The sequence below is a fragment of the Mirounga angustirostris genome, unplaced genomic scaffold (genome assembly GCF_029215605.1).
Source record: "Mirounga angustirostris isolate CCGP_5_RB_7025 unplaced genomic scaffold, mMirAng1.0.hap1 SCAF_6, whole genome shotgun sequence".
Classification (NCBI taxonomy): Eukaryota; Metazoa; Chordata; class Mammalia; order Carnivora; family Phocidae; genus Mirounga; species Mirounga angustirostris.
The window spans coordinates 9167057-9182236 of NW_026991714.1; the positions used below are offsets into that span (position 1 = coordinate 9167057).

General features: G+C 49.4%; 1 protein-coding gene across 3 annotated transcripts in view; it reads right to left on the minus strand.

Annotated features, from left to right (window-relative positions):
* Positions 1 to 920: 920 nt before the first annotated feature.
* Positions 921 to 15180, minus strand: part of RXRG (retinoid X receptor gamma) — a 43699-nt gene continuing 29439 nt past the window's right edge. For all 3 annotated transcript variants that reach the window (XM_045876819.3, XM_045876818.3, XM_045876820.3), the window contains 6 exons: positions 10502 to 10662; positions 10244 to 10373; positions 9040 to 9172; positions 7740 to 7831; positions 6331 to 6436; positions 921 to 1423 (listed from right to left, as the gene is read on the minus strand). In XM_045876819.3, coding sequence (XP_045732775.1) covers positions 1276 to 1423; positions 6331 to 6436; positions 7740 to 7831; positions 9040 to 9172; positions 10244 to 10373; positions 10502 to 10662 — 770 coding nt within the window. In that variant the 3' untranslated portion in view covers positions 921 to 1275. The remainder of the gene's footprint in view (positions 1424 to 6330; positions 6437 to 7739; positions 7832 to 9039; positions 9173 to 10243; positions 10374 to 10501; positions 10663 to 15180) is intronic.

Genomic DNA, 15180 nt, shown 5'->3' on the forward strand with positions numbered 1-15180 from the left:
ACTGGAGAGTTAGCTCTAGGGTCTTCTGAGAGGACAAGTGATCGATGGGGAACGGGGCAACTGCCATCCACAATGCCCTTTAGGAAATTCATTCCAGTTACGTGGACCCCAATTCAACAACACATGTTTACTATGCATCTGCTGTGTGCCAGGCCCTAGATCAGGTTCCTGTGGTACAGAAAAGGTAAGTAGGACTGCCATGGGCAGTTGTTCATGTTGTACACTGACAACCCTAGGGGGTGTCATGTAAATCATAGTATAAATTTGTGTATCCATTAAGTCCTATTCCTGCAGATGGCAGGATGATGACTCGAAGAAGATGGGCTATATATACAGTCTAACTGTGGTGTCAGACATAGTTTCTGCCCTTGAGGAGCTTACTGTCCGGCAAACAGTAGGGCTCCAGGACCACCAGGAAATGATAGGCTGAGAGAGGTTTTCTCTTTCCATTTTAAGAACAGGCTATGTAAGGTCAGATAATGGTGGAAAACAAATTAGGTGTACTCTGGTCTTTTTGCTGGTTAACAACAGAAAATTCTTTTCTTTTGTTACTACCTCCTATCAACTCCCAGGATCCAAGAATCTTCTTCCATCAAGGGAGCATCTTCCCTTGGCCTTAGGCTCAATTGCTCCCAAACAGGACAAGGCTGTTTGTACTCATTATCCTTAGGGGGAAGAAAACAAACACAAAAAACCAAGCTGACTCTGAAAGACCATGTTTCTTCCCAATCTTGCCGGGGCGGGGCGGGGCGGGGGGGGTGGCTGCTCTGAGGCAAAGCGCGCTGTGCCCGGTTTAGTCTCAGGGTGCCCGACCGTGGGATTGACTATTTCAGGACCCCAGCCCCATTCCCCACCCAGCGGCTTTCCTCCGCCCGCTGAGAACACTTCCCCACAGCACAATAACACACCCCATGCTCCAAGCAGTGCCAACATCATATATATTATTTTATTATTCGCTCGTTTGCTTTCCATGGCAAGTGAAAAAATAATTTAAACCAGTTATATGTACAGAGGCTTGGTTCGTTTTTCCAAGAGCTTCCAGAAAGAACCCCAGCCCCTCAGATGGCAAGGAAGGGCTTCCTTTAACATCTGTACAAAACTCCACCTATAAAAGTCGCACATGTAGAAAGGTTTCTTTATTGTAAGCATCACATTTGTGGAACAGGAAGGGGTCAGGGTGGGAGGTGGGGGAACGTGTGCAGGGTGGGGGTCCACACACACCGGCCCAGGGGCGGTCCTGGCGCGGGGGGGGGGGGGGGCTGCGGCGGGGGGCGTTCAGGTGATCTGCAGCGGGGTCTCTAGCATCTCCATGAGGAAGGTGTCGATGGGCGTGTCCCCGATGAGCTTGAAGAAGAACAGGTGCTCCAGGCATTTCAAGCCGATGGAGCGCAGGGCTGGGAGGCGCAGCAGCAGCTTGGCGAACCTGCAGGGAGGCCGAGGGGGCGTCAGGAGCCGGGAGCGGCCGCCTGGGGGTCTGCTCTCCAACGCGGGGTGGGAGAGGGAGGCGGCAAGGGCCACGGAGGCAGCCGGGCAAGCTCCAATCCTAGGCCGCTTCCCTCCTACCTCCCCGGCGGACCGCGCTGTCCTCACGCCTCACTACCCGCCCCGGACCGCGGCCGGCCCAGGTGCCACGGCTGGTTACCGACGGACGTGCAAGCAGCTGTTACCAACCCGCGGGCTCAGCTCCCCTCTCAGTCGGAGCAGAGGGCGATCCAGTGCGCTCCTCTCTGCCCCCGAGGGGCCGTGGTCTGGCTGGGAGACAACACACACACGTGCGCACACACGCTCGCACACTCTCACGTGGGTGTGCACGCGACAGAACCCCACCACGCGCACACACGCACACCCAGATGCACACCCCCACGTGCCTGACACTTGTCACGCATACGCACGTGTGCTCACACGTACACACCCACACACATTCCCACACGGGTGTGAACATGCACACACATAGCCCCACCACTGTCACACACGCACACACTCACACATGCACACCGGCCTCACACGTCACAATACACACACGGGCACACACACACACCAGCCTCACACATGTCACGCATACACATGTGCACACACAGTCCCACATGCACACCCTTATACACAACCATACACACCTGCCTGACGCGTGTCACACATACACACACGTGCACAGTCATACATACAACTCACACGTGCCCTCACCACTGCCACACGGGGGCGCACACACACACACACTCCTACACACCCTCACACGCATGAGCCTGTGCACACACGTACACACCTACACACTCACATTCTCCTACGCTCTCAGCATCCTCGTACACGTGCACACTCACACCCGGGCTTGCCCGCATTCCTGCACACTCCTGTATAGTAAAGGACGGTGGCTGTGAGGTTCACCACAGGGAGGGAGGCCAGTGTGCAAAGAATTCGTCTCACATGTGCACATCCTCTGACGCCCCTCAACCTGCCATGTCTTCCATCCTGCTTCAGTGGTCATTCTTCGTCTCTCAAAATCCTTTTTGCCAATGAAGCTTATTTTTTAATGTTATTAACAACAACTGGAAATCAGTAAGTCGTAACTTCCAATAAAAGGACAAGGACCAAAACTATATCAGCCACTCTGGCCTTAAATCAGAGACTCTGGTTAGGCTGGATCTTCAATGAGCATCACAACATTATTTCATGAGTGAGTTTCAAGTTGGAATTTTAATACTCCTTGAAAATGTGTATATTTCTATATTCACACCCCATGAAGGGTTAAGGAACTGGGGTAATATAAGAAAGATGAAATGGCACCATCTAAAAAGGTAGGCATCACTTCTTTACATGGAAAAATTAAAGGTCTACACCAAGGCCCACACAACCCTTCAGAAATTGTTGATGATAAAGCTTCGGAGCGCATCTGCATGATGTCACCAAGCAGGAAGACGCAGTTAGATATAAACGCCGAGCCCCTGGTCCTAACTCTGCCACAGAAGAGTTTCAGGAGATTAGGGGAAGGGAATGGCTTCTCTGCAAAGTACAAAGTTAGGCTGAGCTGTAACTCTGAAAATGTATTTATATTTAGAATGTATTATACATTCTAAAAATGCCAAAGTTTTACCATACGTAAAATGCTAAATACACGAGGATTTAGCATTCTCTTAGCGTTTCTTCAGCATGTCTTTGCTGACTGCCCCTGATTTGGGAACGGAGACCAGGACCGTGGAAATAAGCACAACCATGAAGAGCCACAGCCTCGGGGAGGGCGCCGTGTTCCTCCCTCACCCGCTGGCTGCCCCAGCGCGAGACAATGTGCCCACAGCGGGCAGGCGCTGCGTCCTCCCGGATTTTCTCTTTGCTTTCAGGCTACAGAAAGCAGAACTCGGCCTCTGCGAAGTGTACTTCTGAAGAGTCTCCATGGGGTGGCAGCACTCCACCGCTGAGAGCTCTCCTCGACCCGGTGCCAGGATCCCCGTCCACCACTTTTTGCAAAGTGGAGGTGACCAGCCGTCCGCACACTCACCTGCCTGATTGAGCCAAGTGACACCCCTGATGCACCTGGTCACCCTCTGTCCAGGCTGCATTGGATGCGCCCAAGAGACACGCAGAGGGCCCAGCCTCTACACCCCGCCCCTGCACCCTCAGGTCCTGCCCTCGTCCAGCCAACAAGTAGGCAGCCCAGGCCCCTGGTAGTCCTGTTCCTAGGAGAACAGGCAAGTTCCAAAGTTTTGAAAGTAATATTCAGTAGAAACAACCTAAATGTTCCACAGGACAAGGGCTAAACACACAAGGATACATCCACCCTGTGAAATATTACAAAATCACGGAAAAGGATAATGTTGTACTTTTCAGTATCTGATAAAGTGCCTAAAATGGCTAAGAGAGGAAAACAACAACCACCTGTATGATTTTTCTCTCTGTAAATACACACTTCTATGTACAGATGCATTGATGCACAAGGATACTGGAAAAAAATATACCCCCCAAAATTTATGATTCATTTTATTACCTACTTTATTTCTTAAATACTTCCCTTATTCCCCACAAAAGCATGCTCTGCTTTTATAATAAGGAAAAAGACTGGTTTAGGGTTTTTTGTTTTTTTTTTTAAGGTTTTATTTATTTATTTGAGAGAGACAATGAGATAGAGAGAGCATGAGAGGGGATAGGGTCAGAGGGAGAAGCAGACTCCCCGCCGAGCAGGGAGCCCGATGCGGGACTCGATCCCGGGACTCCAGGATCATGACCCGAGCCGAAGGCAGTCGCTTAACCAACTGAGCCACCCAGGCGCCCCTTTTGTTGTTTTTTTTAAGATTTTATTTATTTATTTGTCTGAGAGAGATCCAATGGAGCAGCAGGCAGAGGGAGAAGCAGGCTCCCCACTGAGCAAGGAGCACAAGGCAGGACTCGATCCCAGGACCCTGAAATCATAACCTGAGTCGAAGGCTGACACTAAACCGACGGAGCCACCCAGGTGTCCCTCAGGTGTCCCTAAGGGTTTTTTTGTTTGTTTTTTTAAGAGATAAATAATAGAACCTAGAGACAATTCGAAGAAAAGGATGAGTATGAGCCTTCTTACTCCTAATGCCCTGCACACAACAGGTACCCAAAAAAACATGCTTAATGCGGCCTTCGAGCTAGAAGATCCAGTAGAAATCATCCACTACCAGGCCCTCAGGTAGCTCTCACCGGCCAGCGCTGAGCAGCCAGCCCTGTCTGTTGGGTAGAGCTCTGTAACATCACCTATTGCAGGTATAGGGGAGACCTCCAGGTGTCCACCCTCCTTCCTTGGCATACAGCTGCATCCGTTCTCCAGAATCCTTCATGACTCGCTGGGCCATGTGACTGAGTTTCAGCCAATGGCAATGAGTGAAGGGATGGGGGACCTTTCCAAGGCCAGGTCTGCCCAGATAGCCTCACCTCTGTGTTCCTCCCCCACACTTTCCCCTTCCATCATCCGGATGCAGAACAGGATGTGGCTCTGGGACACGGTGGAGCCCCAAGAAGGAAGGAGTGGACCCCTGAGTCTTGGTGCAGAAGAGAGCCAGCTCTCCGAACGGACTGCCCACCCAGGACTGACAGGTGAGCAAAAAATACATTTCTCTCGTGTTCAACTACTGACAATTGGGAGGTCTATTACCCCAGCTTAGGTTCCTGACCCCTCAAGGCCTGCATATGTGTCGTACTGAAGGCCTGAAATCCACCTTCTTGGAGTTAAATAAAAAACTCCAATAAAAACAGGAGCTTGACTTCTTCTGGACAATTGATACATACTGGCTTAGGATCCAGAAAAAACAGCTTAAATGGAAATTAGACTTCACAGAGAAATGAAAACGATGAGTGAGAATTCAGAGCATGTAATATTAATCCTAAAAGCAAAACTAATGTCTTTAAGGCAGTTTTGTCAGTCTCATTTTCGGATTTCTGTGAGATCTGAGGAGCGCATTCTCTCTATTCAACTGGAGTTAGCCGAGGAGGAACACTTTTGTTTAGCTGTGCTTTGGGGGAAACATTTGAGAAACGTTTTTTTTTTTTAAACGACTCAGAACACCTAAACGGGTAGATGGCCTCGGAGATCTTCTGACCAATGTCCTCCTCTTTATACAAGGAGCCCAGAGCCAGAGCCAGCACCTTGCCAGATGCCACACAGATGGCCCTGGGGGACAGGGGTCACGTGTCCCGGCTGCCCTGGAGCTTTTAGCTTCTAGCTAAAAGGGCTTCCGTGGGGCAGAGCAGAAAGCAAGGCCTGGAAAGCACAAGCTCTTTGAAATCAGACAGCCCTGAGTTCACATCCCAGCCCCACTGCACACCAGCTCCGTGATCTCGAGCAACTGCCTTATCCCTTTGGAGCTTCGGTGCCTTGTTAGAAACTGGAGATAATGAGGCCCACGTTCATTTGTTCATTTGCTTGTTCATTCAACATTGAATGCTGTATACAGGGGCGCCTGGGTGGCTCAGTCGGTTAAGCGTCTGCCTTCGGCTCAGGTCGTGATCTCAGGGTCCTGGGATCGAGTCCCGCGTCTGGCTCCCTGCTCGGCGGGGAGCCTGCTTCTCCCTCTCCTCCCTGCTCATGCTCTCTCTTGCTATCTCTCTCTCTCTCAAATAGATAAATAAAGTCTTTAAAATAAATAAATAAAGCTGTACACTATGTGTCAGGCACGTCTTAGGCTCTGATTCTGGAGTGGGGAACGGCGCACAAGATAAGACCTCTGGTTTCATGAAGCCAATGTTTTAGCAGCTTTCAGCTTGTTATAAAGATTAAATAACACATGAAAGACCTAGACAGTGCCTGCTGCATGTTGCCATGTATTCAGGGCAAGTAGGACGCATCACTGCTGCCATAAGATTCTTCCAGCCCCCCCTCACCTGCCAGGTTGTTCCGGATACTTCTGCTTTGTGTAGGCCTCGAGGGTAGCATAAACCTTCTCTCGCAGAGTCTCCACCTCCGAGGGGTTGGACAGCCCCTTGGCATCTGGAAAAGATGACTGATTTAGCCTTGGGTGACACAGGTCAGGTGGACCCCCTTGCACAGGGGGCTGTCCCCGTCCACTCAGGCCTCTGCCCCAAGAGTTACTACAGACGGGGAACAACAGTGAAAAAACAAAGCTGGGGGTCCTTTGTGCCCCCAGCTCTCCTCTCTGTGCCCAGTCTACCCAACAGACTCTTGGAACAAAGGTATAAAACCCTGTAAATAGCCAAAGGCACCCACTGCTGACCCCAAGGAGGAGAGTTTTATTTTATCCGATCATTCTAGAAATATTACAGTCACACATTTACTGAGTGCCTACTATGTGCTAAGCACGGACAGGATGATGAGATGGGGTACAAAAACCAACTCCACTCACATGCTGCCTCAACTTACTAACAACCTAATTCATGAGATGAAGCATGGGCCTCAATTACCATGGAATTCTGAACGGTCATCTTTCTTGACCCACGGCAGCTTTGGACAAAGCTGATCACTTCCTCCTTCTCGAAAAACATTTCTTCCCTGGGCCTCCAGGATACCCTCTTCTGCTTCTCTCCCTGCCTCTCTCTGTCCTGTCTCAGGCTCCCCTGTTGGCTCTTCCTTTTCTCCCCAGCCCCTACACGAGGGCTCACCCCAGTGCCCAGCCCCCAGCCCCCTTCTCTGCCCAGCCTTTACTGACTCCCACGTGCACTGACCCCTGTCTCAGAGCCCCACGTGCCAGGCAGAGGCTGACAGCCCTCCAACACACATCTCCGGTCCTGACTTCTCCTCTGAACCCCAGACTCATAAACAAGACTTTCCTGGCCGGCTACTCTTGGATGTCTACTATCCACCTGAGATTTGAATGCACAAGACAAAGTCCTAAGTCCTACCCACTCACCCTTAGGACCCCCATCTCAGCAAATACAACTCCGTCTTTCCAATTACTCAGGAAAATGAAACAAAACATGCTGAGAATTGCATTTAACACTGCTTTTTCACACACTATCTCTAATCCATCAGCAAATCCCACTGGCTTTGCCTAAAACTATATGTAGAATCTGACCACTTTTTACCACCTCCTTAACCTGACCCTAGAGGCCGCTATCCTCTCTCGTCTCCCCCACCTGCCCCCAAATATGCACACTCCAGGCCCATTCGAGACGCTTTCAAGATGGCACTAGGAGTAGAAACCATGAAGAATCAGCTTCCCGCCTTTGCCAAGGACAGGTTCCTCGGCTCTGCCTTGTCTCGGCTGAGCTAGAGGACCAGAGGATGTCAGAGCTTGGAGGCCAAGCACAGAGGAGGGCGAACCACTGCACATCACCTGGGTTAAACAGCACGATGGCTCGCAGGCACCCCAGCTCTGACTTGTCCATCTGCATGTCTTTCATTTTGGAGACCAGCTCAGTCAGGACTCTGTTCACAGGAAAACAATGAGAGGCAATGAGAAAACCATGAGTCCCAGGCCAAGGGCTGATACAATGAATGCAACCAAGACTTCTTATGCACCCACCCCATTTTCCAGATGATGCGTCAGGTACTAGGGGCACAGAGATGAATAGGATGCCGTCCCTGATCTCAAGGAGCTCACCGTTTAATTGAAGAAACAGACATGGAAACAATAGGCAGCAACATAAAGCCAACAAATGCCAGGAGCCAAGTCCAAGAGAACACCCAGGGGGAAGCAGCGGGGGGGCAGGGGGGCTGGACACTCTGCTGGGAGGGCTGGGAAGGCAGCCTAGAGGATTTAGAAATGCAACAGGCAAAGCAGGGCGAGGGTGTGGCATGTCTGGAGGAAGAGGGCAGAGGGCAGCATCCAGAGACAGGGTAGAAATCTCCAGGGGTCACGAAGAGGGCTGAGTCGGCCAAAAACCACATTGGTCTCTGCATGGACCGTGCAGCGGGAAAGGGCAGGGAAGGAGCAGAGACACCTTGCGTGGACATGCACATGGCCTGGAAGATCATTTTTCGTGGAAATGGAAAGGGGCCATGGGGCCCTGGCTCCAGACAGAGAGGCTATTTTCAACCCTAGGCTCCTCTTTACCAGCTCTCCATCCCTCTGTCCCAAGTCATTCACCCCTCCTCGTTTCATTCATCTCTTTAAATCACATGCCTTCATTTTCCTTTCATGCCACTTAAGACAGAGAATCCCAGAGCGAGGCTGCAGCCGCCTGACTGAGGTGGGTCTGCTCCTGCTGCAGACCTTCCCCAGAGATCCTGCTACAGAGTCCAGCAAAAACCTCAGCTCATCCCTCCTGCCTCAAGTCAGATCCTGGCTGCTTGTCCCTAGCCCGGCCTCCTACGATAAGCAGTTCAACCTCCCCCACCAAACCTTCGAGGTAATGTCCATGATCCAGTCCCTCCTTTGGAGACCTCTGGAGATAACAGGTTCTCCCTTCTGCCCAGCAACTCTGCTGGTCCCTGACAGGCTCCATCAAGTCGTTTCAAATGTTCTTGTAATCCACCTGTCATTCCCCAGGGGTCTGTTCGAGTGTATTTCATGGTCTCTGCTTCTTGCCCCATGCAGCTGTTAGGGTGGTCTGTCCTGCATCCCAGCACTACCCCCAGGCCCACACACTCACACACACACACACACACACACACTGGAAGCAGAAGAGAGCCACCTGTCAAAGATGGAGCCAACCCCAGCACTGTGGGCACTGCTCCGGTGGACGTGTAAGCCCGTGGCCAGGAGAATGCCATCCTGCACAGAGACGGAGCGGTGGGAGAAGGAGGCAATCAGCAGCTCATTCCACCCTGCAGGGAGAAGAAGGAGGCCTTGAGGGAAAACTGACCACATTCTTGCTTCACTGATGATCATCCAGGGCATGTATTGTGACCCGCATGGAACAAAAGCAGAATCAGAAATGCAGGGAGGTTAAAAACCAGCTCCGGACAACACAGCTAATTAGTGAAGAAACAGGGTAAGACTGGGGGCCCCTGACTCATGGCCCTGCACATCCCCCACCGTCTCCCCAGTACAGGTCAGAATGGCAGCTTGTGGATAAGGACTTTTTCCCCCAGCCAACACCTATGAACTGAACATTGAACAGGTAACAGTCAACGTGTTAGCTGCCCTGGTGGATAAAGCGAGGGAGTATACCTCGCAGCCTCTGCCCCCAGGACCTGACAACCCAGTTTTATTTCTTTGGTGTTGCCTGGCAGCACCCAGCACAGCACGGAGCTTCCCGTCAACACTCAGAGCCTGCTCATTGTCTCACAGGGATGAAATGAGCGTCTGGTTCCCAACGCTCAGCCAGTCTTCACGACATCTCCCCGCTGGCCTGGTCACCAAGAGGAGGTGTGGCATGTGTCCCCTGCACAGTGTCCCGGAAATGGAAGCCAAGACAGCATACAGCACACAGAACCTTAGCGTAGGAAGGGACCCTGGATAAATGACCTTGAGCAGACAACCTCTGACTTCTCTTACCTCATCTGTGAAATGGGAATTCCTCTATTTCCCGACAGTATGATAACAAGGAGGCACTGCTTTAGACTGCCCTCGATAAAATTGACTTAACTGTCTTTGAAAATTAAACGCAAATTATAAAACCACGGTAAAATTTGCATGGAAGAAGAGCCTCACCCTCCACTAATGATGTTTCACTTGGGAATAAAAGTTGTGGAGGAGAGGCCACCCAAATGTAAGAGCCTATAATTAACAGAAAAAGAACAACTCTGACTAGGGTTATCCTGTCATCACCATGGCACACAGCTCGGACGGGTCACAGCTTCATCAGCTGACTTGACTTAGGATCCCAAGGGTAATTTCAAAATGGCAGCCCAAGTGATTGTCCCAAGAAAAAAACAAACCCCGATGTCCTTTACCTGCCCGGAGCAGAATGACCTGGTCCTCCAAGGTGAGGTCAGAGAAGTGGGGGATGCGCTTCGCCCATTCAACAAGAGTGAAAAGCTGCTTATCAGCAGCATGGCATATGTTGGTGACAGGGTCATTTGTCTTAAAAAAAACAAAAAAACAAAAACCAAAGCGCTGTGAGGGGCAGGCTCCAGGACTCTAGCACACCCCTTTCCCATCTCCAGCCCCGCCAAGGAGTGGGAGGTGGATGGAGGTCTCAGACCACATACCGAGTTCTCCAGGTTCATATCACCGTAGGATTCTGTCTTTGGTTCGACAGCAAGTTCAGCTTCTAGAATCCTCTCCACAGGCATATCGTCATGGCCACTACCGGCACATTCTGCCTCACTCTCGGCCCGCTCCCGGCTCCTCTGCCTTTCTTCTTGCACAGCTGGTACACAGGAAGACATGCAGATGTCACCACATGCCCAGGACAACTGTGGCAAAGCAGGTTACCTACTGGAACTTCCACTGCCTCATCTGTAAAATGGGCATCCTCGTGGTCCCCAATCAAAGATGTCGTAATGTTGACAGATGAAACACAGCAAGCAAAGTGATTTGCTTATGCACATGTACACCTGCAGGCTCTTTAGTCCGCATCCTTCCTGGTTCATTATGGAGGAGTCTAAGGAGTTTGCATTGCAAATTTTAAGAACCTCTGATCCTGCCCTCTCTTCTAAGGAGCCACTTCTTCCTTGGTCTTTCAAGGACAGTCTCCTGTGTTTTACCTCTAGCTGCTCCCTCTAATGAACTGTGGGCATGCCATGGTTAAGTGGCAATCGCATTACTTCGAAAATTCCCTCTGTCAGATCCTATGCATCATGCTTGGCATTCACATCCCATTAGGTCTGCCCCTAATGCTCCAGCCTGAACACAACATCACCTGATCCAACTTGTCAGGGAAGATCTTCAGGGAGCCATGAAGGTATTTAGTAAGTGAAGAGGTGGAGGAATGTCACCTAGATGACATCTCAGAGTCAGCAGCTGATTTTGGGGGTGGGGAAGGGTACACAGGCAGAGGTGTGGGCTGGAATGATCTCTGCCCCTCCACCCTTAGGGTTTTCACTGAAGTTCATTCTAACCCTCAGAGCCCTAAGGGTCTATACGTGAGGAGGTCAGGCAGACCCCCTTCCCAATTCTGTCCTCTCTGTTGACAAACATTTTCTGTTGGGTTAGTTTCCATAATCTAGAAAGCTGTGGTTTCCATCTTCCTATTCCCAGCACTATGGGGCAAAATTCAACATTGGTATACTTTTTTTTTTTAAATCCCAAGAATCAAGAAAATTATCCTCTAAGCAGGTGACTAATCTGGATCTTGAAGGGATAATGAGGCACAAAGCCTGCAGAATGAACTGGAACCAGATGCTGGGCATCCAGTTTGTCACACAAGTGATGTCAGTGAACTGTCAAGGTAGGTCAGAGAAGGGTATGACTGGAAAAACACAACTCACATCCAAAGTCTCCAGGAGAGACCCCCGAAGACACCTCAAGATGAGAATGATATTCAGTGGTTGGGACGGAGGGAGAGAGGGTCAGAAGGAAGGAGTAGAGGGAGACATGGAATAAAGAGAATAAAGCAGGGCAGTGACAAAAAGAAGAAACAGAAGGGAGAGAGAATAAAGACAAATTAGGAAAGAGGAGAGCAAAAGTCATGTACTTTGGAGTCCAAGAAGTCTTTTTCAAAATGGGCTCTACCACTTCCTAGCTAAAGGACATTGAACATATGACTCAGCCCACTCAGCCTCAGTTTCCCTAATGTAAAGTGGGGATTACCATACTTGAGTGAGGTTGTTTGGGGAAGATTAAATGAAATAATTATAAAAAGATCCCAAAAAGGTAGTTTTCCCTCCCCTTTGTCTCTGTTTGTGCTCCTGAACTTCTGTCTGGTCCTCTCTCCATCTCCCCTTTGGACCTCTTCCTCCCTCTCCTTGTTTCTCTTCCTCCCTCATCCTTCCTTCTGGACCACTCTGTTAGTCTTCACCCACTGACGGCATACAAACATGACCATATGTATTTTTATTATCAGCTGGATTGACTGGTTAAAGTTGAGTGCTTCTTGTATTAATTGTCCTAACGTAGGTTAATAGGCTTCCATTTGTCTTGATTTTAAAAGATGGGGAGAAGCAAACTAAGTTAAGTTTCCTTTACGGTCCTCAATTGATTTCTTCTACAGATTTGTAACATGGAAGGAAAATAACCTTGGCTTCCAGAAAGTAGATTCTAATTCCAATCTTGCCATTTAATCGAGTGATCCTTTGCTATTCCTCTCTTCTCTTTGTGCCATAAATCTTACTGTCACATTAGACGAATCATATATCTGTTGCTGGGGGAAATCTTCTATGTGGCAGACATTCTGAGCTACCATACTACACACATTTGGGATATATCCAGGGGACACTGGGTGACCTAAAACAGTACCAAACTTGGGGCCCGTGGGTGGCTCAGTCGGTTAAGCGTCTGCCTTCGGCTCAGGTCATGATCTTGGGGTCCTGGGATCGAGTCTTGTGTCGGGCTCCCTGCTCAGCAGGGAGTCTGCTTCTCTCCCTCCCCTACTCATTCTCTAATAAGTAAATAAAGGCTTCAAATAAATAAATAAATAAATAAATAAATAAATAAATAAAATCGTACAAACTCCTGCCTTCTAACAGAATTTTATCCATTAGCCCAACATACATTTATTGTACATGCACTATAATAGCCAAAATTTATGGAGTGTTTTTTTCTGTGTCAGGAATTATGCTCAACACTTTACATAGATTGCACTTCGTTGAATCCCCACAATAACCCTCTCAAGTACTATGAGCCACAGAGTAGTTATGTAACCTGCCAGAGGTCCCAGTACTAAGAAAAGATGGAGCCAACATGTAGACCTGGGCTGACAGATTTCTAAGCCCACCCCTCAGCCCTCCTTAAACCGCCTCGAGGTTCTGGGCTGGTTGCACTAATAAAGATCACACAGGGCTCAAGAGGGATGTCAAATGCAGCCCCCTGAACTCCCTCAAAAATATCCATTATCTAACTATCCAAACTCTAGTAAATGACCAGAAATCATGGAAATAGACTTCCCCAAGACCCCTGAGGGTTATCTGGTAGCTTGGAAGTCAGAGGGTCCCGGTCCTATATCAGCTCTGTCATTAGCTTGCTCAGTAAGCTTAGTCAAGTCCCTAGGCTCTCAGGACCTTTGTTTCTTCTTTCAGGAAACAAATGTGTTACATCCGAGAATAGCAAATGTCCATTCCAGCTTCACCACTACGTATCCTGAAAAGGCAATGGGTCCTGGCCCCTAGCTCCCGACAGATACATTCTGAGTCCATCCTCACGTCCCTCCTTTTCTATCTGTTCAACTCTTCCAGAAGTATCGACTCAATAGTTTCTCTCAGTTAACTGTTCCAGATTTTTGTTATTCTTGTCCTCAAGGCAGTGTCCAACCTGAGCCCCCGATTCTGTAAATCGAGGTCAGAAATGAGAGTGGTGAAGGAAAGGCTGCCGAGCAGCTTTCTGGAAGTGGCCCTTCCTATAGTGATACCAGGGACCCATTCACTCCTTTGCCTTCTCTTCATCAGGGTAAATAGTACCAATTCCTTTCGAAATTTCTCTAGGAGCCCCTTTCCCCTCTGAATTTTTACTACTCAACTTTTCATCACTCCCATTTCTCCACATTCTTTTCAAAAAATCAGAAGCCAAAACTAGACACTTCTCCATCAAAGTGTCAGAACAATGCCGGGTTTAAAGGAAGGACTGCCCAGGCCCTTGGAATTCACATGCCCCCATCTGACTGACGTTTTCTTTCATGAAAGAGCCACGCTTCCTGCCCTTTGTGCGCCAACCCTCTGACGGTAACAGAGCCGAGGGCTGCTGGGGCTGAGGTTTGAGAGACAGATGGTGAGCAGCAAACATGGCTGCTTGGCTGACGGAAGCATTTCACCTGCCTTTAGTTCAATCTCACCTGCAGAAGGAAAATGATTATTTTTCCAAGTCATCCTGAAACTTATCTCATCTGTCCTGAGAGGCAAAAATGACCCCCACAGCCATCATGCTCTTGCTGATGGGAGACATTCTTTGGGGTCATTAATTTTACGTTTGACCATCATGGTGGCAGAAGCCCTACAGAGCATCAGTTCTATCTTGGTGAAGAGAAGACAGTCTCCACCACATCACATGTTCCGATGGATAAGATCATTGACTCCTTGACAGCAAGAATGACATGAGCATGAAGCAGGCACTCAGTTAATACTTGGTGCACCAGTGAATGAGTCCTTTTAGGAGCTCGTGCATGACTAAAACTTTTGATTCCAATATTCAGTTTAAACCACTCACCCATTCATTCAGCAATTATATATTAAATGCCTACTATGTGCTAGTCACTGGTGATATAGCGGGGTGGGGGGGAAGCAGAAAAAATCCTTGCCTTGGTGGAGACAGGTAGTAAACAAAATAAGTAAGTATGTTAGATACAGTGATAAACCCTGTGGAAAAGAGACCACGAAGCACCCGGGGTGCCTGATGCGATTCTAGATGCTGTAGATAAGCAAGGCTTTACCTAGAAGTTGACAATTGAGTAAAGGTCTGAAGGAAGAGTAGAAGGGAGCCACGCAGGCACCTGGGAAGTGGGCATTCCAAGCCCTCTTCACTCCAAGGGAGACAGTAAGTGCAAAACTCCTGGTGGCCCAACAGAGACCAGCAAGGCTGGACCAGACAGACACAGGACAGTCAGACCATGCACAACCTTGAATTCATAACCAGGGTTTTGCCTTTTCTCTGAGCAAGAAGGGAAGGGGCTGGAGCATTCTGGGGCAGGAAGGGTTTGACCGGAGCTACTTGTTCAAAGCCTCACTGGTTGCTCTTGGAGAGTGTAGGAAGACAAAGATGGAAGCAGGGGGAGTTCTTAGGAGCCTGTGTGGATTATTAC